The sequence below is a fragment of the Mytilus californianus genome, unplaced genomic scaffold (assembly GCF_021869535.1).
Source record: "Mytilus californianus isolate M0D057914Y unplaced genomic scaffold, xbMytCali1.0.p SCAF_4, whole genome shotgun sequence".
NCBI classification, from domain to species: Eukaryota; Metazoa; Mollusca; class Bivalvia; order Mytilida; family Mytilidae; genus Mytilus; species Mytilus californianus.
The window spans coordinates 27,450,017-27,474,956 of NW_026262690.1; the positions used below are offsets into that span (position 1 = coordinate 27,450,017).

General features: G+C 32.1%; 1 protein-coding gene across 1 annotated transcript; it reads left to right on the forward strand.

Annotated features, from left to right (window-relative positions):
- The first annotated feature begins 5,094 nt into the window (after window positions 1-5,094).
- Window positions 5,095-20,701, forward strand: LOC127737827 (uncharacterized). The gene is made up of 8 exons (XM_052248768.1): window positions 5,095-5,865; window positions 9,103-9,190; window positions 9,624-9,781; window positions 12,316-12,625; window positions 14,361-14,459; window positions 18,502-18,602; window positions 19,484-20,049; window positions 20,411-20,701. The coding sequence occupies exons 1-8, from the start codon at window positions 5,736-5,738 to the stop codon at window positions 20,486-20,488; spliced, it is 1,530 nt and encodes a 509-aa protein (XP_052104728.1). The 5' UTR covers window positions 5,095-5,735; the 3' UTR covers window positions 20,489-20,701.
- The last annotated feature ends 4,239 nt before the right edge of the window (window positions 20,702-24,940 follow it).

The window sequence follows — 24,940 nt, forward strand, 5'->3', positions numbered from 1 at the left end:
ACTCAATCAATCAGAGAAATATGGTGGGAGTTTATAATTGAAATTTTTCCATTACAGTTATTTGTTGAACTTTATTCATACGATGATGAACAGTTATATTGTATTTTTTTTGGGCAGCACAACAGACAAAAGCTACACTGACAGTTTTTTAAAGCTCCGCCACGTACACTTTGTAAACTGTGTTGCTGAATATTGCAGATTAACGAGAACGACGATACGGTGACGTGCCAGTGTATGAACGGTCATTAATTAGTGTCTGTGAGAGCATTTTTTTTAAGTGTTCTTTTGCAAATACATTTGTATATATTTATATATCTATAGTTACTGTACATATTGTATTGTGTTATCGGTTTTGCTAACTTTTATAATTGAAAACAGAGGCGAAAGATACCAAAGGGACATTCAAACTCATTAGTCGAAAATAAACTCTTTCAATTGATATTTTATAATTTGTCTTTCTAGGTTGTGATGTTACACCATTGTTTCAGATAAGGGTGAAGGTTTGGTACCATTAAAACGTTTAAACCCGCTGCAATTGTTTGCACTTGTCCTTAGTCAAATAATCTGATGTTCAGTTGTTGTCGTTTGTTGATGTGGTTCATAAGTGTTTCTCGTTTTTATACAGATTAGACCATTGGTTTTCCCGTTTGAATGGTTTTACACTAGTAATTTTTGGGGCCCTTTATAGCTTGCTGTTCGGTGTGAGCCAATGCTCCGTGTTGAAGACCGTACTTTGACCTATAATGGTTTACTTCTATAAATTTTGACTTGGATGGAGAGTTACCTCATTGGCAATCATACCACATCTTCTTATATCTATTGACAACACCATGACTTAAAAAGAAAAAGACAAAAAGACAAACAACAGTACACAAAACACAACAAAGAAAACTAAAGACTGAGCAACACGACCCCACCAAAAACTGGGGGTGATCTCAGTTGCTCCGGAATTGTAAGCAGATCCTGCTCCACATGTGACACCCGTCGTTTTGCTCATGTATGTACAAACCCGGTGATAAATCTGTTAAATATAATTGTTTATAGCCGCTCTTGATAGAGGAAATAAAGAAAAGAATGAATGAATGAATGTCGTTTGGACTTATAAATAAGCTGGTCTGGTAAAAACGAAAAATTCCAAATAACTATATTTTATTGAATCTGGAATCCGCATCCGTGACGAATAGTCCAAAGCCCAGTTTAAAAATGTCGAACTGCCCACAGGCATAGAGATCTCAGGATTTCTTCGTTACCTTAATGACTACTACGTTATCCAATTGGTTATTCTTGATTTTGTTTTTGTAAACCAAAATGAATCATTGAAAATAATAGATTCAATTTGGACAAGGATTGTTTATTCTCACTTTACAAATCCTTGATTTGGACAATAGATCTAATAGCTTACACTATTTCTCTAATCTAAAGGTTATAATTTTTGAGTGAATAATTATCAAATAATATTTTTTGAAAATATTTGCAAAGCTCTTATATTTCCTATTGTGTATATTGGAAATTTCAAAATATATTTTATAACATCTCCCCTCTGAAGGTATAACATTTTCTGCCCGATACCGTCTCTATAGAAATATGATACAATAGTAAGATTCCGGAATACAAACGGATCAATAATATACTCGTCATGACGAAACATTGCACATGCAACCACAATGCATAGAAATTGAGTTATTTTGCTGATCAATCGTACATTTCTAATGAAGAAAAGATACTTCTTATTGTTTTATTAATTTGAACTTTAATAATCTTGGTTTGCTTTCTCCTTCGGATAAACAGAAGAAAAAATCAAATATAGTGACAATAATATGAAACAAAACTGTCTTTCCTTTACATATTTTTTTGACAGAATAAACTAAAATATTATCAACTTAAATAAACAATGTTGAAGGTTGAATCTGTTTGATTCTCTCTGTTTTCTTTATCCACCGTTATAAGATATAGATCGTCAGAACAATGTATTGTCTGGTCTTTCTACATGTTTGTTATTTGACAGCAAAATACATCATGTTTAATCTCTCCTCATGCAGAATATCATACCTGTTTAATACCTGCCAAACACCCCTACCTGTATTGAAAGTAATGTTTAATACCTGCCAAACGTCCGTATCTGTATTGAAAGGAATATCATTGTACTATTTGTTGACTAAGTGGATATTTTTTTGTAAAAACACAAAATAAATCATATTGAAGAACAAACTATATGAATTATAATTGTTGCCCATTTATTTTTAAAGAAATATTTTTGAAAGATTAATAGATTTAAACCTGTATTGGATGATATCATCATTGATCGGTCACTATGATAATGTTTTTAAAAAAGTACACTGCATATGCCTTTTTTTAGCTCATCTGGCCTAAAGGGCCAAATGAGCTTTTCTCATCACTTGGCGTCCGTCGTCCGTCGTTCATCTGGCCTAAAGGGCCAAATGAGCTTTTCTCATCACTTGGCGTCCGTCGTCCGTCGTCCGGTAACTTTTACAAAAATCTTCTTTGCTGAAACTACTAGGCCAAAGGTAACCAAACTTGGCCACAATCATCATTGGGGTATCTAGTTTAAAAAGTGTGTCCGACGACCCGGCCCACCAAGCAAAATGGCCGCCATGGCTAAAAATAGAACATAGGGGTAAAATGTAGATTTTGGCTTATATCTCTGAAACTAAAGCATTTAGAGCAAATTTGACATGGGGTAAAGTTCATCAAGTCAAGATCTATCTGCCCTGAAATTTTCAGACAAATCAGACAACCCGTTGTTGGGTTGCTGTCCCTGAATTGGTAATTTTAAGAAAATTTTGCAGTTTTTGGTTATTATCTTCAATATTATTATAGATATAGATAAACTGTAAACAGCAATTATGTATAGCAAAGTAAGATCTACAAATAAGTCAACATGACCAAAATGGTCAATTGACCCCTTAAGGAGTTATTGCCCTTTATAGTCAATTTTTAACAATTTTTCATAATTTTTGTCATCTTTTACAAAAATCTTCACCTCTGAAACAACTGGGCCAAATAGAACCAAACTTGACCACAATCATCATTAGGGTATTTAGTTTTAAAAATGTGTCCGATGATCCCGCCCACCGACCAAAATGGCCGACATGGCTAAAAATAGAACATAGGGGTAAAATGCAGTTTATGGCTTATATCTCTGAAACTAAAGCATTTAGAGCAAATTTGACAACTTGTAAAAATGTTCATCACGTGAAGTTCTATCTGCCCTGATATTTTCAGACGAATCAGACAACCTGTTGTTGGGTTGCTGCCCTGAATTAGTTATTTTAAGGAAATTTTGCAGTTTTTGGAAATTATCTTGAATATTATTATTGCTAGAGATAAACTGTAAACAGCAATAATGTTCAGCAAAGTAAGATCTAAAAATAAGTTAACATGACCAAAATTGTCAATTGACCCCTTAAGGAGTAATTGCCCTTTAAAGTCAATTTTTAACAATTTTTCGTAAATTTTTGTAATCGTTTACTAAAATCTTCTCCTCTGAAACTACTGGGCCAAATAGAATCAAACTTAGCCACAATCATCATTAGAGTATTTAGTTTAAAAAAAAATGTGTCCGATGACCCTGCCTGCCAACAAAGATGGCCGACATAGCAAAACATAGAACATATGGGGTAAAATGCAAGTATCGTCTATTATTCTGATACCCGTTATAAAGAGAGGAAATCTGAAAGGACTAAAACTGTTCAGAATATTGAGCTCTACCAATTATCTATATACGTCAAAACTGTCAGACGATTTCCTGTAGGAGTTATTGCCCTTAAATGACAAATTTTACCACTTTTTTCGATTTTTGCCTATAATTATCTTGAAAACTATAAAAGATAGAGAGAAACTTTAAATTTTAAAAATGATCAGAAGGACAAGTTCTACAAATAAGTTTTATGGTTGAAATCATCAGTTGACTCCTTATTAGAGTTATTGCCCTTTGATGCCGATTTCTACAATTTTTTTGCGTTTTTTTCTTATATCTTAAAACTTATAATAGATAGAAAGAAACTTAAATATACAAAAATGATCAGCAAGACAAGATCTACAATTAAGACAATGGCAGAAATTGTCCGACGACTCCTTATTGGAGTTATTGCCCTTTAATTACGATTTTTTCCATTTTTTTTTGGCGGTTTGCCTCATATATGATAAAAATTATAATAGATAGATAGAAACTTAAATAATCAAAAATGATAAGCAAGACAAGACCTACTAACAAGTCAAATTTTGCTGATATAATTTGCAGACTGTTACTCTTTATAAGAGTTTTTTTTACCCTCTTTTGTGTTTGGAGCAAAAACTAAATAAGATCATGAAGATAGAGAGAAACTAAACAGACTTCAATGATCAGCAATAGAAGATACAAAAATTTTTGTCATTAATTCTATTCTCGTCTACAATGTTGGAGAGTGTCCTTTGTTGAATATGCCTATAGACCAAGGTGAGCGACAAAGCTCTTGAGGACCTCTAGTAAAACTAAAGGATTAAAACCCATTTTGCTCTCAATATTGTATTGAAATGAATCACGATTCAGTATTTCCCCCTCCCCCGTGATTTTTTAAGTAATCATCAGTAATGATAATATGACAAACTGTTGTTTTGCATAACAAAAAATGACTTTAAATCAAGTTTGGTCGTCATGTAAATAAACAATTTAATTAAGATAGATAATATGCTGTAACAACGTGACTTTGGCTTCTTCAATATACACATCGTTGGCTTTGATATTGAAACATTCTCGTATCAAGCCTCATTGAATATTGTATTCACGCATCTGTTTGGATCGGTGAATGCTTTTAAAGGACCATCAATAGATATAAATAAAGATGAAATTGTATAGGGAAAATTTAATCCGGTGATAAAGTCGGTGCGTTTTTATAAACATTTTAAAAGTGAAAACACGTCAAAAAGTATGATCTCCTCTAGCTGGAAAATATATTTCAACTTTTTGTAAATCTTTCACTTCAAATATTAATTCGAAATCAAATTTCTTAGTGTGTTTTCTTTTCAATAGATTTGATAACTTTCAACTGAAAATGACATTAAAAATTCAGATTTTGAATGTCAATAATGACTAGTTTGTATATACAGTAAATATTTGATATGCATTGATAAGACGCATTAAACCTTTAAAAAAATTGTTTACAGTTGCAGTACTGCAATAGTTAAGTGCCTTAAACAGTCCCAATTGGTTTGTTGCCGAAGCAGTGAAATGATATTAGTGGGAATTTAAGTCGGATTGTAATGATTAAATCGATGTAATAAGCAACGACTCGAGAGCCGTATCATTTACTACCTTTTCTACAAAGGTTTGAAGTTAAAAGTAGCATTGTTGTTATCTAGGATACAAGCTTCCTTTATGACAAAATTTATGGTCGAGTTTATTATTTTCCATTATATAGAGATGTAAAGGTACTGCAGAACAATTAATTCACTTATGTTTGTGTTATCGAGAGAGATCACAATTGTTGATGACCCATGTTGTTTTATAGGGAAAGAAAAACAGTCACATGGCAACGGGGTCTAATCCGCTTCTATAATTTGGAACCAGAATGGAGAGGAATTGATTATTTCTTATACTTCATAAGAGCATGAGAAATAGATTTAGATTTTACTTTTGTTATTCGTGGAATGTAACAGGTATTAAGTATAAAGCCTGGTGAATAAATAATACATTTTCCTATTCATGACTTTAAAGTATAAAACAGATAAACAATAGAATGCCATCGTTTTATGAAAAGGTTGTTTCTGTTATTGAGAAACCAGAGAGTTTAAGAACCGATTTTGAGTGCCAAGAACTTATTGCATGGTTTAGGAATAAATCCAGTTTGTTTAAAACCTTAAAATCAGGTAAGTGCAGTGTAGCTATTTACAAACAAAATAGTGGTTGTATTTTAGCATTGTCGGTACATTTTTAATTTCCAAAATCCTGTTGGTTTATTCAAGTAAGCACATTACTAAATAGTTAGTATATTTCATAAATACATAACTTTTTCAAACGTTGATTAATTATAAATGAAGTTTACCAATTGTTAATTTACAAGCAGATCAATTTAAACTTGGATACATGCAGTGCGGTGCGATTCAATACCGTACCATTAATATTCAGATGTATTTGATTTACTTAAGAAGCGAACTTTAAATGACAATATGAAATTGCGTGGTCAAATTAATATTTAAAACGAATGGCAATTGAAAGGAAAGCTTAAGTCACAATATCAAGCATCAATGCTAATAAAAGGAGACGTTGGGTGTGGGTCATTTAGACAGCAACCCAACGACACAATTACAAATGACCAACAAACACCTAAACAATAAGTTTGTTGGTCTCTTTTATGTAGGTTACCACAAGAATGAGGCCACTAATGGTAATTTCCAAATGTAATTATTGTGATTGTGTTTAATCTGGGACTATAACACATATTAGTCCTAGGTTTAGTAGCATTAGTCTAATGGCTGGCTGATATTCAAATATTGTATATGAATTTGTTGAAATATTATGTAATAATATCGGGAAGCATAATAAAATACATATAAAATAGTCATGTAACGAGCAAATCTGGTGAAAATATTGCTTTAAACGTGGTCATGTGCTAAGTACTTTAATTTTAGTAATACATTTTGTCTTGTGAAATAGTATCAGTAATAATTATCAAATCTGATAGATTATTTTTTTACATATTTTCAAACTCCAAAAAGATACTGAGCGTATATCGATGATGCTTGGTTAGCATCTTGAGTAAAAATACTTTTGCTGAATATGAATTGATAAATATGTATAAATGTATAAATGTATTTCATTTATTTCGTTCAACAATAGCTCTTTTTGAAGAACATTAATCAGTAACTGAAATATTTTTTTTTTCATTGACGCGATTATTGTAAAAGGTCGTTCTTTCGTACTTTGCTTTCCTTTTTATATTACATCAAAGTAAGAAAAGTTCTCGCAGAGAGAAAATGTTATAAATGACGTTGACCTACGCCAGAACTACGCTGACAATTATTTTTTTGGAAAGAGATATACAATTATGTTGATTCATACTGTAGGAATATATGAATGGAAATGGTGAACTGTATATATAATAATATGTGGAAAAGTAAAACAAGCGTAAAAGGCTTTCATTAAGTTGACAAATGCGGTAATGGCTTTGCTCATTGTTAAAGGCCGTACGGTGACCTAGAGTTGTTAATTTCTGTGTCATTTGGTCTCTTGTGGAGAGTTGTCTCATTGGCAATCATACAATATCTTCTTATTTTTTAAAATATGAAATTAAGGAATAAAATATTCTTAATTCCTGGAATTTTAAACTTCAAAGTCCAAATTAAATTCAGTGGTAAAAATTAGAATTAACATATCAATTGATAGTACAAATGTAAAAATGTTTTTCTGGTTGAATATTTCACATTTTTTCATAACAGGACCTTCTATAACTGACTATACGGTATGGGTTTTGCTCATGGTTGAAATCCTTACGGTGACCTATAGTTTAAATCCACGTCATTTTGACTTTGGTGTATTGATGTCTCATTGGCAATCATACCACATCTTCTTATTCTTATATTTTCTTATTTCTGACTGTATGTAGTGTTTTATACAAGTTTCCCCCATTTGAAACACAGCTTTTCAAGCGTTCCAGCAAATGAAAAAGAAATAAAACTTTGTCACTTTGGCGCGTCCGAATAGAAGCGCTTTTCTAGATTAACTTTTTTCGGGAACTCTCAAACTCAAAAGAAAACATCTGAAAGCCAAATGGATGTATAAGTACTTGCAAACCTTTCCGTGTAGTTTTCATTGTTATTCATCACAAAATATAATGTTTTACGCCAGACGCGCGAATTGTCAATTTATCAAAAAATCAGAAGGAACAGTTTCTATATGACCTTTCATAGCCACTAGAGCAAGAAAAAAACAGCGTTTCAATAGCCATCTTGTTATAGTTTTATAAATATTTTTCATCTTATTGTCGTAATAATCTACCTCAACATCCTTTCATAAACTTAAAACGATATAATATAAAGCAATATTTAACATGACAAAAACATGTCTAGAATATTTTGTTATTTAAGATTATTAATAGAATATTTGGTAATGAGTTTTTAATGTGTTCGTTTTGGATTGATACAGTCAATCTTCATTATGGAACATTATGAACTCATATTCACCTTTATTTGGTGTTTGACAAAATGATTTTTATTGTTATATGATTGATGGGCATGCAAAAAGCAGAGTTTATTTTTGCTTCATATAAAAATTGGGAAGTTTTAGATCTTATGATGCGTTAAAACTACGGTTGGCAGAATTGCATCTATGGGTACGTGATTCACAGAAAAATGTCACTACATTTATGATTTTAAAATGTAAATTGATGGCAAAATTCAAACTATTTCCTTTCCTTCTGATCAGACACGCATGTGCTATTAAGTGAAACTGGCGTTGGTATAGTATATGTACACATACCGTTTGTTTAAATGAAATATATTTATCTAATAAAGTTCTATCTGTTAAGTTTTCCTACCTTGAAAGTTCCCTTGTACAGAATGAATATAACATCAACATTTTAATTAGGCCAAATGAGTGACAGAAACGGAAAAAAATGGAGGCTTATATCACAAATAACAATAACCCCTTTTACCAGGAAATTCCAACAGAGACATACAAATTTCTTGTATGGCCTGATTATATGTAATAATCAACTAAAGATTTATAAACATAAATTATATAATACATGAGTAAAATTGGTTGTCCTGCATATTTATTATATACATCACATGCCCCAAATCAAGAATTTGCCATCGCCTGAGACCGTCAAGGGTTTCTCATGTAGCTTCGATTCATAGTTTCTACAAATATCATACCTATAGAACATGCCAGACTTTCCTGTGATCGAAAGACCACTTTGACATCCAATTCCCACTTTTTGCCATTTCATTGTATTGCTAAACAATCTGTGGTGTAAAAGTTTTTTTTTTCTATGGTATAAATTACCAGGAAAGTGATAAATTCTATTTAATTTTATTTTTTTCAGTGAAAATAACCCGCAATATTTGTATAAAATGTCTGTGAATATACATTTTATTATATTTTAGATATCGTGAAGGATGTTATTCGTCACTGTATCTTCATGCGAACAAATGAAGACAATGTAATTATCAGGCAGGGTGACAGTGGTGACAGGTGAATTATTGTTTTGCGTCATTTTTATTTTATGAAAAGATTATCTGTACGGAAGTTATCTAAACTAGAGATGTGTGCCCTCTGAAGTGCACGATATTATAGTGAACAATCTGCTGGGCTCTACTACAAGACTGCAGTACCACCAACTATATCTTTATAACAGTTAATCAGATCATCGCTTGTTATAGTTTACTAGTTCTAAATTTTTCGATGCAGAAAAAAACAAATGGACTAAAACATGTTTTGCGTTAAAAATTATTAATAAAGAAGCGATTTGTTACAGGCGATCAGACATAAGTATAGAAACAGAAGTGAAACATTTATTTTGAATTTTTAAATGTCGTACATAAGAACAAATCTTTAAAGTTCAAATGACAGGATATACAATGTATCCAATTAAAATAACTAATTATATCCATATGTTTTTTTACAGGTTATATGTTATTTTAAAAGGCAGGGTATCAATCTATGTTGTTCAAGACAAAGAAAATGATCAAGAAATACGTCAGCATGTGGAAAAAGTTCTCGCAAAAGCAAAAATTGATAAGTTACTTGATAGAACACAGCTCGGACAACATGTATGGACCTCAAGTTAGTTTTCAATGAAACATTGTGACATGTAAATGTCTGCCTTATTTTCTACCAGAATCATATGATGCCTTATAAAAATGTATAATTCATTCAGTTCTAAATAAAAAAAAATAATTGGTTTGTTTATGCAAGTCGAGTTTTAAGTACCGGCTTAACCATTTGACAAGTTGCAGGTTTGTAGAACCACATTTTTTATGATTAATTGAATCTTTCACTTTGTTCAATTTCGCAACTTTAGGATACTTAATCAAAGTTCAAGGTTAAACAATCAAAAATCTTTTATCTTTTTATATAGCCCACTGGAATTAATTTGTTTGCGCATGCCATATAGATACATATACCGAGTCATGAAACTTTTGATCTTTCTTATAACTTTAAAATTTGAACATAATCTCAAGTCGTGCACATTTCAAATGTCAGAGCGGGAGTTTCTTCCGTTTTTAGCTCACCGGGGCCCGAAGGGCCCCATGTGAGCTTATGCCATCACTTGGCGTCCGTCGTCGTCGTCGTCGTCGTCGTCTGTCGTCGTAAACTATTTCAAAAATCTTCTCCTCTGAAACTACTGGGCCAAATACCTTCAAACTTTAACTAAGTGTTCCTTAGGGTATCTAGTTTATAAATTGTATCCGAAGTTTTGATCCATCGACAAACATGGCCGCCATGGCTAAAAATAGAACATAGGGGTCAAATGCAGTTTTTGGCTTATATCTCAAAAACTAAAGCTTTTAGAGCAAATCTGACATGGGGTAAAATTGTTCAGTTGGTCAAGATCTATCAGCTCTGAAATTTTCAGACGAATGGAACAACCCATTGTTGGGTTGCTGCCACCGAATTGGTAGTTTTAACAAAATTTTGCAGTTTTTTGTTATTATTTTGAATATTATAGATATATATAAACTGTAAGCAGCAATAATGTTCAGCAAAGTAAGATCTACAAAAAAGTTTATATGACCATACTTGTCAATTGACCCCTTAAGGAGTTATTGCCCTTTAAAGACAATTTTACACAATTTGTTCATCAAGTTTGCTAACATTTAAAAATCTTCTCCTCTGAAACTACTGGGCCAATTACCTTCAAACTTTATCTAAATGTTCCTTAGGGTATCTTGTTTATAAATTGTATCCGAAGTTTGTATCTATCGACAAACATGGCCGCCATGGCTAAAAATAGAACATAGGGGTCAAATGCAGTTTTTGGCTTATATCTCAAAAACTAAATCTTTTAGAGCAAATGTGACATGGGGTAAAATTGTTTAATTGGTCAAGATCTATCGGCCCTGAAATTATCAGACGAATCGAACAACCCATTTTTGGGTTGCTGCCACCGAATTGGTAGTTTTAACAAAATTTTGCAGTTTTTTGTTATTATTTTGAATATTATTATAGATATATATAAACTGTAAGCAGCAATAATGTTAAGCAAAGTAAGATCTACAAAAAAGTTAAATGACCAAAATTGTCAATTGACCCCTTTAGGATTTATTGCCCTTAAAGGACAATTTTACACAATTTGTTCATCAAGTTTGCTTACATTTAAAAATCTTTTCCTCTGAAATACAGGTGAGCGATTCAGGCTCTTGAGAGCCTCTTGTTATTGGTACCAAATCATGTGACATTTGGTCATTGGATGAATCACCTAAAATAATGGTGAGTTCGTATTGTTGGTCATTGTTTGATAATCCATCGACCTTGCCCTTAAATTGTTATTCTTAAGCGGTTAAACGATTGTCCTATCTTTCAGCAATATCATTAATTAGGAAATGCTGATCAACCGGAAGGGTAAAGGAATATTTTATTATTATTAAACAAGATTCCAAAAAGGATCTATTCTTCCCAATATTTGGATCTAAGTAGTGGGGAGAAATATGAAATTGCAGATTATATCAGGTTAGGTTCTATACAAAATATCACAATTAACGTTTTCCATTTCCGTAGATTGGACGAGTTGAGCTTGGGTCGTTTTGAGGGAATTGTAAAGGGGCTTTTTAAATATTATGGATATAATTGAAACAAACAATAATTTCAGTATACTTATGTATCTGTCTGAACCAACTTAAAATAATTCAACCGTTTTACAATTATTCCCTTATTGCTGGGGAAATGCCCTGGTGCTTCTGGTTTTCTAGCTGAAAGACAAAAGTAGTGTTCCGATGTTCAAAACTCGTAAATCCATGTGGAATATACCAACCAAGATATAAAAATTAAAAACCCGAGGGAATGGCATGAGTTCCCAATGAAACAGGTGCATCGACCGGGTAATTGTCTTCTGCTATGTAAATCCAGGCTAAGTCAAGAATGTCATGAATATGAAAAATGCTTCTTTACTAGTTGTTTGGAAAAAAAGAAAAACAGGTAGTAAACTTTGTACAGGTTTACAACTAATATGCACCAGCCACCAATAACTAATTAAGCCAACTGTTTAGAACACTTGATACTTATATGTAAAAGCTGAATTAAGTTTAAACGATATTTTCATATTTCACTATCTTCAATTAAGCTACTATTCTAAAGATATCCGTCTCGATAACTTGTAGATGAGGGTCAGGCATTTGGAGAAGTTGCTCTGATTAAGGAGGATTGTGTGAGAACTGCTAGTGTTGTGACAGATGAAGAGACGGATTTAATGGTGGTTGACAGAGCATTGTACAATAGATCTGTGAGAGATGTCCTTGAGAGGGAATTTCATGAAAAGACTGAATTTGTAGAGAATAATCCTTTATTCAAACAATGGCTGCCAAAAATGAAGAAATCTATGACTATTGCTTTACAAAAGGAAACAATGCATTATGGAAGTCCGATTGTACGACAGGGTCAGCCAGTCGAAAACATATTTTTTATGCTCAGGTTCGATATGATTAATATTATAACAAATGTAGTAAAATTATTTTAACGAGTTGAATGTCTTTTCTGTCTGAAAAAATATAATATATTCGGTATTGACATGATTTATAGCATTCTTTGCTAAAATTCTCCGTTGAGAAATAAGAAATTCTTTAACACCAAGGTTTCAACTCCCTCAGGCAACGTTGACCTCAAATGAAATTGGCTATTCTTTGTATGCTCCTTTTGGTTACATTGCTATTAGCGTTTCCAGTATTTATACGTCCCTGGCTTTCAATTGTTTGGGCTTGGGCATTCCTGATCATGGAAAATCCAGAAAAGGGCTTCGGACGCACGAAATTTAGAAAATCTTATTTTCATATATACTAGTCAACAAAAGAAACGATACAAGGCAATATATTTTCCATATATAATGAAATTGGATACACTGTACCAAGGTAAATAATTGCCCAATTGGTCTAATATTTACATCTAGTGTTATTTTCTTATCAAAACCATTGATTTAAGGCAAATACGCGAATTATTTTTTTGGCAATTTTTGTAATTTCAAAAATCGTATTTTCACCCAAAAATTCAAAAATCGATAGTAGAACTTAAAACTTTAAACTAAAGTATGGTCTGCTTAAACTTTTGAATGCCTTTGCAGATATTTGAATACTTAACTCTCATCTTTGAAATTAAGTGACGACTTTTGTCATCATTTTGCGCAAAATAAATTTGCCGGACCCCTGTGTTCAATAACACGGTAATTTCTCACTTTCCAATTTTGTCAGATTCTTTTAATCATATATATTTGCTTTGCAAAATGAATGTTTTTCGTTGAATGATTTAACAGTTTTTCCTATTTATCATATTTTATGATAAATTTGAGTTCAAACTTGTGTGTCGTTACTTTTGTTGACTAGTATACATCTTTTTTTAACTCGTATAAAAGCTGGTCAATTTACAAATACACAATATGTCCAAATTCCTTGTAAGTGCTAGCAAAACTCTTTGATATATGACATGTGTCCTTACATATAAATTAGTACATAACTGTAACATACGACCCTAATATTCGCGATTTCGCAACTGAGAAGGCCAACAAAGAGTTTACAAAGGTAACATTACCTTTCTTAATCAATTTGCAACATATCTATCAAATCAATATCGTTACAAAAATAATAGTAAGACGCAAGTGCTTTATTTCATTAAATCTGTTTCATTTTATGAGAAATTGTGATTGATTGGTGAATTGGGTGGTGTTTGTCTAACGTCCAGTAGTAAATATTTCATGGCTATTCATGACAAGAACAAATTAACAATAATATTAGATAGATAGGCGCTGTAAAGTAGGTCGATCCGGTGGCAGGGACTGCTACTGGAAGATGATTGCACACGGAATAGGCACAGAAATTTTGCCTTGTAACAGGTTGTCTGTTTACAAGCCCCTCGGAGAGTTGTTGAAAGTGTCCTTTAATGTGCAAAGAACGTGACATTTTCCCTATTCCTTCAGGACGTGGCTGCGTATTTATACATCCCACACAGCGAGCGGACGTCCATTTGATTGTTATCGTACCCGTCAGAAGAGATACTAGTAGTGGGACTAATTTCTAAACTCCGAGGTATACTACGGGTTGAAGGGGTACATGGTGACGAAATGGTCTCAAATAGTATATAAGGACATCAGAAACTCTTTAATTAACTTAAAAACCGGTAAATGTATTAATATTCAAGCTTTATTTCTATTCACTTTCAGAGGTGAAGCAGAGGTGATTGCAGACCAAGCTTCACATAAGACACAATATCCGGAAATCTGGGGAGAACTCCAACGAATATTACCAGATCTTTTACCAAGGTATGGAAAATAGTTTGAGAAGTGCTTTATCTGTTTGTATGCAATTATGACATAGCGTTACAAATAAAAGATGATCAAACAACTACTGATTAATGGTGGGAACAGTATAGTCCGAGCTTAATGAGACCAAGTGTGTGCCGGAAATGTTTCTATTGCAACTTTTTGGATGTTTCGGCTTTTTATCCAAAAAAACATGGTCAATATCTAAAAAGAGATCAAATTTTAAACCTTCGGGAATTTAAATATTAAAGAGTCAACACAAATTTCCTTAAAAAAATATCAAAATACTATTCAGCGCAAGATGTCGCTGCTGAACACAATTTTGACATATCGAAAGACGTCTTTTACCAAAATGAATTAATTTTCATTTGAAAGACAATATATAGATCTGTACTTTCAGTAGAGTTTTGGATTTAGTAAAAAAGGTGTTATTATAGACGTTTTGAACAAATACTGAATTTTTTTAAAAAATCTATCAAAATTGCAGTTAGAGCTATTTGCTGGCACTTTTAATTTGGGCATACGTATTATTTTACGAAATAAGTAATAAAAACTTTAAAGTATACATATAGTTGTTAACTTCTACGTCATTTTGGTCTTTCGGTTGATAATTGAATCATGATTGGCAATCATACCACATCCTCTTGTTTTACATAAATCTGTGATACTGTGCATTTTAGTAAAAAATGCTTTTAGTGAAAAGTTTCAGACTTATAACCCAAATCTCCTTTTTTGTGTAAACTTCAGTTCATAACTTTTATATGCACATTAGTTTGGTTTTTATTGTACACTTGATTACCTCTTCTTATAAGGGATTTTACTAAACTCTACCGGGAACTTTTTAATTATTCATGCAATTAAAAAAGGAGATGGAAAGTTTCATGTTTCAAGTGATAGCAGACTTGTAATCATTTTGCAATAGTAATTTGTCTTCCCATAGGAAAATGAAATCCTCATTTGAACTTTATTTTTTACTCATCGATCGCAAATATATTAATTGCCACAGTTTCCAAAGGAAGTCTGGATTGATCCATGAAAGATGTAAATTTTCGAAATTGAAATTCATTTTAAAAAGAGTATGTTAGTAACCTGTGATAACATTGATGTTATGGCTCCAATAATGAAGGATTGTTCGTGTTGTTAGTCTTCCTTTTTCTGATGTAAGAAGAAATTGTAATTAATTCTTAATCGTCGGTTAATAATGACAATTGTCGGTTCTGGAATAAAAGATTGTAACAGTGTTAATATGTCGTAAACGATGCATTTTTTATGACATTTCTCAACACTTTTAATTATTAAGATATAATCTAAAAAATGATCAAACGAGTATTTTGTATCGAAACAGGATATGAAATGAAATAAATTCTTTTATTTAAATCAAAGTATCAGATTTTTTAGATTAATCTTATATATGAAAGTTATGGTTAATTGAAAAACTTTTTTGATGCGCTTTTCTCCTTCCATTTGTATATGAAATGTAGCCCAAAGGTGAATATTAATAATTAAAAACGTTTTAAAAAAGGGTATGTAAATCAAAACATTTTTAAGATGAAATGGAGTTCATATTAAAAAACACCCTAATGCTTCCAAAGTATTTTCAAAGTATTTCAAATCTTAATAAAATTCAGAGTATTACAGATTCATGTATGTACTCACAGCATTATTTGGTATTATGAACATTTCTTTTCATTCGTCAAAGTACTATATGAAAGTAGAAATGTTTAAATATGATGTAAGGAAGTGGTAAATAACCATCTCATCTCAGGAAGAATACACGAATTCTCTTTTCCTTTGGATGGAATCTGTAAGATGTGTTTGCAGTGGAAATGGCTTTTAAGTTTATACAGTTAACATAAAGTTTGTTATTCTTAACAATCAGAAAAGTGTTCGTTTTGTCTAATTTTTCACATTAGTAGTCGAATAATAGGACTTTTTTCCTTTCATCAACATGTTTTTACACTCTCCTAGTAACGGATATCAGAAATATTAAAGCTTGATACAGAAATAGCTCGGATACAGCTTGATTATATAATTGTTAGTTTGGTGCAAAATTTGAAATGCCAAAGTGTTAAATGGAAACACTTATCTTGTTTTCAAGCAGTGGAAGTTTGATTTGCAATTTGGTAATTTAGATAACTAGCTACATTGTATTATATCGATGACTTTCAATACTACTCTAAGGTTTATTTAACCTCGTCAGTAATTTCAACATATCAAAAACCTTTTTTTTTTGCTGTCACTGACTCAGACATTATGTAAACATGTTTTGGAGAAAGGCTTACATTTACCAAATTTACATACCTGAAAGTACTTGCACTTTATAAGAAAACTCATTTTCTTACAAAATAATTCCTATTATTAAGTAGTGAAATAAACTTCACTAAATATAAAATGAACATTATTATTTCAATCAAATTAATTAACCATGCACCAATAGACAGTATGATCAATTCTTTCAACATCAACTCGAGAACATTAAAAGTAATGAATCCAATGATGTAATGGCATCTCTTTGTTTGTACAGGATGTAAAACATCGCTTCAACTTCCTGTACGAGTATGGACGTTAAATTTTAGTCCTGTTACATAGGGTGGGTATAAACAGACAAAATTATTTCGGTCCTAAAAAAATACCCGTCTTTGCAGTGTCACTTCAAATTTTCTGATCTTCATTCCTGTTGTCCCACTTTTCAGAGGCAATTCTTTAATATATATATATATTGTTTATTTGTTTTCATCTTCAATATGCAGAATGCTTTCCACTGACGTTGAATTAAGACAATGGCTAGATCGTTTTAACCATATAAATAATAGATTTTTAAGGTTCCTAAACTGAAAGAAATACTCTCCATAAACATCATTTACTGAATGTGCAAACACCCGTTGTGTTTATTCATATTCAGTTTTGCATAGAAAATGAAAGGATATGGAGTAAATGTACATAGGACAAAATCGCACACAATACATAGAAAACATAGAAAATTATCAATGAACAGGGCTTTTATTCCTGTACTTCATCTTGACAGTTGATGTATACATGTATGTATGTTAAGCACAGGAAAACGATAATCGGAAGTAAAACAAATTATACAGCAACTAAGTTGCATTTTGTTATAACTGTTACAAGAACTTGTTTTTCTAAACAAGTAGCAACTTCCCAGGGCAGTGTTGACCTTAGACGGGGTTATATTTTCTTATAACACTGTTGTTGTTGTATGTTATCAAAAGTTTTATATTTTGTCATTCAAATAGTTTGATCTCGAGCAAACCTTATAAAGGCACTTTAAGAAACACTCGTTGTGCGCATGGGCATCATATCATGTTTTACTGCCATTGGGGCGATACCGTCCGCTGACGCAGGACTTTGCCGATTCTAGTGCCAATACGAAATTTAAGGAGGAAATGTTAATGTTTAAACATGATGAATGGTGGAAAGGTTAACTATGTTGTGTTGCAAAAATGTGAAGTGGACTCATCAGTGCAATTCTACTTGGAACAACTGCATTTCCTACTAAGTTTTAAAAAAAAAGTATTCAAGGACAAGTAGTACTTCGCTTTAATTAATTAACACACCAAGAGTAAAAAATCCACAAAAACCTCACTGTGCTGAAACGTTATTAAAATAATCATAGATCCGAAAAAAAGAGACAAAATCTCTCCCCTGTTCTATTTCCATTATTTCAGGTGCAGTATATATGTTTTATATGTAAATACCCTGCCTTGATTTATTAAGATATTATTGAGTTGAAACTACAAGTCTTCGCGTTCATTTAAAAAAAAGGTACCCTGAGCTATATAAATAAATAGTTTTTTTCTATGTTACAATGAATTAATTATTGGAACTTTGTTCTTGAAAGTATTCTAATGTGTAATGCATCATGTAATAATTTTCAAAAATACATTTACATCATTGAGTAACCGATATTTGTAAATCTTTATGATTCCATAATGTTATTTTGTTGCCTTAATTTGATTTTTTATGTAGAAGATGTTCCCTTGATAAGGACTGTTTATTGTAATTACTATATTTGTACTACTTTCAGAGATAATGGTATTAACTACACACCTTACGAAACCCTACAAAGACGACGGACATCTCACCGGCCTTATCAGATGTGTCTTCTAGGAGCCAATGAAGTGGTCGGTAAGTTTCATTGTGTGGCTGTTCGTACAGTACTTTTAATAGAAATAAAAAACTTTCCTTGTTTTTTTTATATTTTGAAATGATCTGTTAAGACTGGAGATGCTAAATAAAGGTAGTAATGCTGATCTATTTACAGTTCTTAATTTATAATCATGTTATTACTCCATATTTATATAGGTTACAGTTATCAGCGAATTGCTTGAGAAAAAATAAAGAAAATTGCATCATAAATAAATAAATAAGAAAACTACAATAACATGTATTTAAATGTATTTCTTACATTGCTTTTTAACAGTATATAGTATTTGTGTATTTGAAAACAGTGAATTGGATTTTTTTCCAAAGAAAAAATGGAACCTTCATTTTATTACTTTGTTGTTGATGATTTAATAAAAATATTAAATTGCAATTTAACAGAAATTATTTTACGAATTTAGTGACAAATTGACGTTGACACACATTTAGCTCATTCTAGCTACTGGTGGATTGCTAATCTTTCTAAAGAATTGCAGGAATGCAACTATAAATGCAATGATGATATACCCGGTATCAAGTATTTTTGTTTATTGCCATACCTCAATGAAAAACTCAAAATTGATTGAAATTTACGCACAATTCTTCCAGTCTTTCCACCAGTGTACTTGTGGTTTTGTAATCATATTATTCCTCAAAATTTAGTCATTCATAAAATTAATGTAAGAAAATTAGCATATGATCCTGGCAAAACTTACTGTATATAATACAAAATAAATGCTGGTTTGAGTTTTATAACAGATCATGACTTTCTACTATTGTCGGTGCATGTCTAATCAAATTCTTGTCACAAGTTATGGTTGTAAACAGAAGATTTTGAAAATATCCGTACTATTTACATTTAACAGGTGCTGTTGAAGTTATTGTTGGACTCAAGACTTACCTAGAAACAACAACTGTTACAAGAGAATCTGATGTATTGGTTCTGAGCACCAACAATTACAACAGACTTTTCAACCGGAAATCGTCTGCTAGATCAGTTGACATCCTGAAGGAGATGCTTTGTCAGAGATACTTTATGTATATACATCGTTCAAACCTGTCTGTTATAGACGCTACCTTCCTGAAATATTTGACAATAAAGATGTTGGACACAGAATCTATAAAATTACTGAAAACTAGACATAGAAAAAAGAATGAATTCACGGAGCATGATTTTTACGAAGCTTACAGAATTTTCAAAAAAATGGAAAAAGAAAATGACAGCATTATCAATTTAATGAAAATACTTGATATTAATTTTCTTTTCTTTGATACAACATTGCCCGAATTGGAGACGAGTAAAAAAGTGCTGACTGATTTAGAATACAGAATGACACAATGGAGAGAAAGGAGTAAAGGAGAGGAAAGACCGGGCACTTCAACTTCTAAACATATCACAAACGGAAAACCAAGAAGAAAATCATGTCCTGATGTAAGAAATATTTACTAATCTATTTTTGCACTAATCGTTTTAACCTAGGAATTTTAAGCAGTTTTATCTGCTTTCTTGTGACAAGAAAATGAGGCTTAAAAGTAAAAACAAGAATTTCCTTCGTTATAGAATTTGACAAAGACCGCTTGAAATTAAGAAACTTCTGATATTAGATATATTTCATATTTATTCTTTGATCGTTATTTTTATATCGGTTTCATATACTTGTAAAGAGTTGTTAATCAAACTCCATCGATTGAGAATTTTGTTTTCAGTTAAGTTAATCTTCATGCTTTTGGTTTCTATTTCATTTCAATAACGAGTGTTCCAAATCATACGTTATTTTGTCTGATATATTTAGGTTTCACACAGAAAAAGAGGCACTTCTGCAAGCAGTCAAAAATCAGGGACCCCAAGACACAAAACGACACATTCCTGATGTGGTCAGAGTTTATTCCCATGTAGAGGCAAATGCATTGTTTCGTATACCTGTATTGTGTTCTTTTTGGATTGGCTAAAAACCCGTAACTGCTATACTAGTATATAGTAAAAATGTTGCCATTGTTACCATATGGTAGATAGTTGCCTGTAGCTGGAATTGACGTTACCATATGTATTAATTTATATAGCTGAAATAAAGATTAAACACATACTTTTGTTTAAAGATTTGTTGTACCCAGTAGTTGAGTAAAGTCTTACTAAATACATGTTACACGAATAACTCTTAGTTTTTGATATAATAAAACGGCAGAAATACATTATTTTTTTTAATATTTGATTTCTTAAATTTTTGCGTAGATTTATTATTGCGATAACGATCTTTGTACAAGAATGCGAAATTAGTTGTTGCGATTTTATAAAATGCGCTTCATCAATAATGCTATCAGAATTCAAAATGCTAATTCTTATTTTTAGCTCACCTGACCTGAAAGGTCAAGTGAGCTTTTCTCGTCACTTTGCGTCCGTCGTCCGTCGTCCTGCGTCCGTCGTCCGTCGTCCGTCGTCCGTAAACTTTTACAAAAATCTTCTCCTCTGAAACTACTGGGCCAAATTTGACCAAACTTGGCCACAATCATCATTGGGGTATCTAGTTTAAAAAATGTGTCCGGTGACCCGGCCAACCAACCAAGATGGCCGCCATGGCTAAAAATAGAACATAGGGTAAAATGTAGATTTTGGCATATATCTCTGAAACCAAAGCATTTAGAGCAAATCTGACATGGGGTAAAATTATTTATCAGGTCAAGATCTATCTGCCCTGAAATTTTCAGATGAATCGGACAACCCGTTGTTGGGTTGCTGCCCCTGAATTGGTAATTTTAAGGAAATTTTGCCGTTTTTGGTTATTATCTTGAATATTATTATAGATAGAGATAAACTGTAAACAGCAATAATGTTCAGCAAAGTAAGATCTACAAATAAGTCAACATGATCAAAATGGTCAGTTGACCCCTTAAGGAGTTATTGCCCTTTATAGTCAATTTTTAACCATTTTTCGTAAATTTTTGTAATCTTTTACAAAAATCTTCTCCTCTGAAACTACTAAGACAAATTTAACCAAACTTGTCCACAATCATCATTAGAGTATCTTGTTTAAAAAATGTGTCCGATGACCCCGCCCGCAAACCAAGATGGCCGACATGGCTAAAAAATAGTACATAGGGTAAAATGCAGTTTTTGGCTCATATCTCTGAAACCAAAGCATTTAGAGCAAATCTGATTTGGATAAAATTGTTCATTAGGTCAAGATCTATCTGCCCTGAAATTTTCAGACCAATCAGGCAACCCGTTGTTGGGTTGCTGCCCCTGAATTGGTAATTTTAAGGAAATTTTGCCGTTTTTGGTTATTATCTTGAATATTATTATAGATAGAGATAAACTGTAAACAGCAATAATGTTCAGCAAAGTAAGATCTACAAATAAGTCAACATGACCAAAATGGTCAGTTGACCCCTTAAGGAGTTATTGCCCTTTATAGTCAATTTTTAACCATTTTTCGTAAATTTTTGTAATCTTTTACAAAAATCTTCTCCTCTGAAACTACTAAGACAAATTTAACCAAACTTGTCCACAATCATCATTAGGGTATTTAGTTTAAAAAATGTGTCCGATGACCCTGCTCGCGAACCAAGATGGCTGACATGGCTAAAAAATAGTACATAGGGTAAAATGCAGTTTTTGGCTCATATCTCTGAAACCAAAGCATTTAGAGCAAATCTGATGAGAATAAAATTGTTCATTAGGTCAAGATCTATCTGCCCTGAAATTTTCAGACCAATCAGGCAACACGTTGGGTTGCTGCCCCTGAATTGGTAATTTTAAGAAAATTTTGCAGCTTTTGGTTATTATCTTGAATATTATTATAGATAGAGATAAACTGTAAACAGCAATAATGTACAGCAAAGTTAGATCTACAAATAAGTCAACATGACCAAAATTGTCAATTGACCCCTTAAGGAGTTATTGCCCTTTATAGTCAATTTTTTACAATTTTCATAAATTTTGTAAATTTTTGTAAATTTTTACAAAGTATTTTCCACTGTAATTACCGGGCCAAGTTCATTATAGATAGAGATAGTAGTAAGGAGCAAGAATGTTCAGTAAAGTAAGATCTACAAACACATCACCATCACCAAAACACAATTTTGTCATGAATCCATCTGTGTCCTTTGTTTAATATGCACATAGACCAAGGTGAGCGACACAGGCTCTTTAGAGCCTCTAGTTTCGATTCCTATCCCGTCGCAATTTTCGCAATAATAATAAAAAAATGTTAATAAAACGTATTTAATTATTAAGTTGGCGTGGTCGGAGCGCTTTTCTAAGATTTAGCTTCATCAATGTCCAAACCAAAACAAATTTGAAATACAAAGATGTATAAATACTTGAATACTTGAGGAGTTTTATGACCAAAATGGACCTTATAACAGATAAGCCAAATCTACGCATGGTCAACTTTACCTGAGGGTGTTCGAACCTTAATTTCTTAATGATTTCTTATTTTTTTAACGGAGAATTTAAGAAAGATATGGTGTTAATATCGTTGTTGCCAAAGCCCTGACTAATGAGCTTGGTCATACCCACGGGAATATGAATCCACCATCAGCGGTATGACCCCAGTGCTGGAAAATTAAAATATCACTTTATAAAATTGTTGCATTCGAAGCGTTTTTCTCGATTTACCTTCATCGGGAACGCCCAAATCCAAAATTTGGAAGTCAAGGAAAACCCGAGTGCTTAAGGAGCTATATATGACCAAAAGGGACTTAAAAAACATAGTCAAATGCATATAAAGTCAATTTAGCCTGAAGGAGTAGGAACCTTAGTTTCTTGAAACATTGATGTAATTTCTGAATTTATCAATTGATAATTTAAGACTGGTATGTTATAAATTAATTCAGTGATGAAGCCAAAGACATAAGTTCACAAAAAAATTCACAAAAAAGCTACCTTACAGCAGATGAACTCACGCGATTAGAATGGAAAGAAATTCCTGTTCGACATGTGGCACTTGTCGTAATGATCATGACAAACACACATTTCTCATTCTGTTATGTCAGAAACGAGGAAAGGATTTTGCGGCTATAGTTGGAGCATATCTATGGTCATCTGTCACTCATATTCCATACGGCTAACCAAATCATGATGGCATCCTCATTTGTTTTTTAGGGATGACTTCTTCTTTACTATTATAAGACATTGGTCCATAATCTTTTTTGTAAGCACCAATCGTCTATCAGTAGGACATACAAGACATATTTTCTCCATATGCAGCTATTGTTGGAATGCTGTTACAATAAAACGGAAAGTTCCGACGGGAAAATTGAGAACATCTCTCTATATATCGTTGGAACGATATAGTCTCTACCGAATCTCACGGTCGATTTTTTAGAGGTAAGTCAGGATATGAAGCACATCTTATTGCATCTGTGGAATTCTTAATTTCAAGTTCAAAAGATAGTTGCGATTAACATAGCTACTAAAATCGGAACTGTATGAATTGTGACTGATACGAATAAAAGAAGAGCACAGGTGGTTTACACACATTTTAAAACTAAACGATACAAGGAAAGAATAAGTCAAAATAAAAATTAGTCGACGTCGAATATCTTATTTAAGGATGGCCCTGGGACAAATCATACTTGTAATTGGTAAAAAAACCACATCAATTCTGACAAAAAGTTTTCTGAAACTCACGTTACTAATTAAGATGCTTATTTTTTTTAAAGACAACACATTTTGGGACATTTGGTGGACATAATTTTTAAAGTTATAAAATTGAGGTTCTTCGTATCATCTTCTTATTTACCAAAAGGTCTTAAAAGATAGCGATGGGCAGTATATCCAAGATGAAAGCTGAAATTTGTAATATTTAGAATTGGGATTTGTAACAAGGTTTCCAAATATATTTTGTTCATTAAAATTTAGTTTCGAACGACGTTGTGAATAAAGACTTTGGGGATCTCTGTGTAAATAGTATATTTATCGAATAGATCATAATCAAAACATCATGGAAAGGTATGATGATGATCACCACGACTGAGTCTACGTCGATGAGTTAGATCTATTGGTCATAATTACCGAGCTGCGGGAGACTTGATAGAATACATCGTAGTATGCCATCAATTTTAATTTATTTTTTTTAATCATTGGCAAATAGTTTTGTGTCCGATGATATGTTCACTACAAAAGTCTAAAAGTCTGAAAAGACCAGTTTTTGTCTTAATTTGCATGAACTTTTACTCGACATTCTCCAAAAGTATGACTTGTGTCTTAATTTTTCTTGACAAATTCTCATTTATATTAAATTTGTATGAAATTTACTCGACATATTCTCGACATTCTGAATATGGTCTTAAAATTTCTTGACAAATTCTTGACATTTGAATAC

Coding starts and splice junctions, on each gene's coding strand:
- LOC127737827 (XM_052248768.1), top strand. CDS start 5,736: ATGCCATCGTTTTATGAAAAGGTTGTTTCTGTTATTGAGAAACCAGAG. Junction 5,866..9,102: donor GTTTAAAACCTTAAAATCAG/GTAAGTGCAGTG, acceptor ATTATATTTTAG/ATATCGTGAAGGATGTTATT. Junction 9,191..9,623: donor CAGGGTGACAGTGGTGACAG/GTGAATTATTGT, acceptor GTTTTTTTACAG/GTTATATGTTATTTTAAAAG.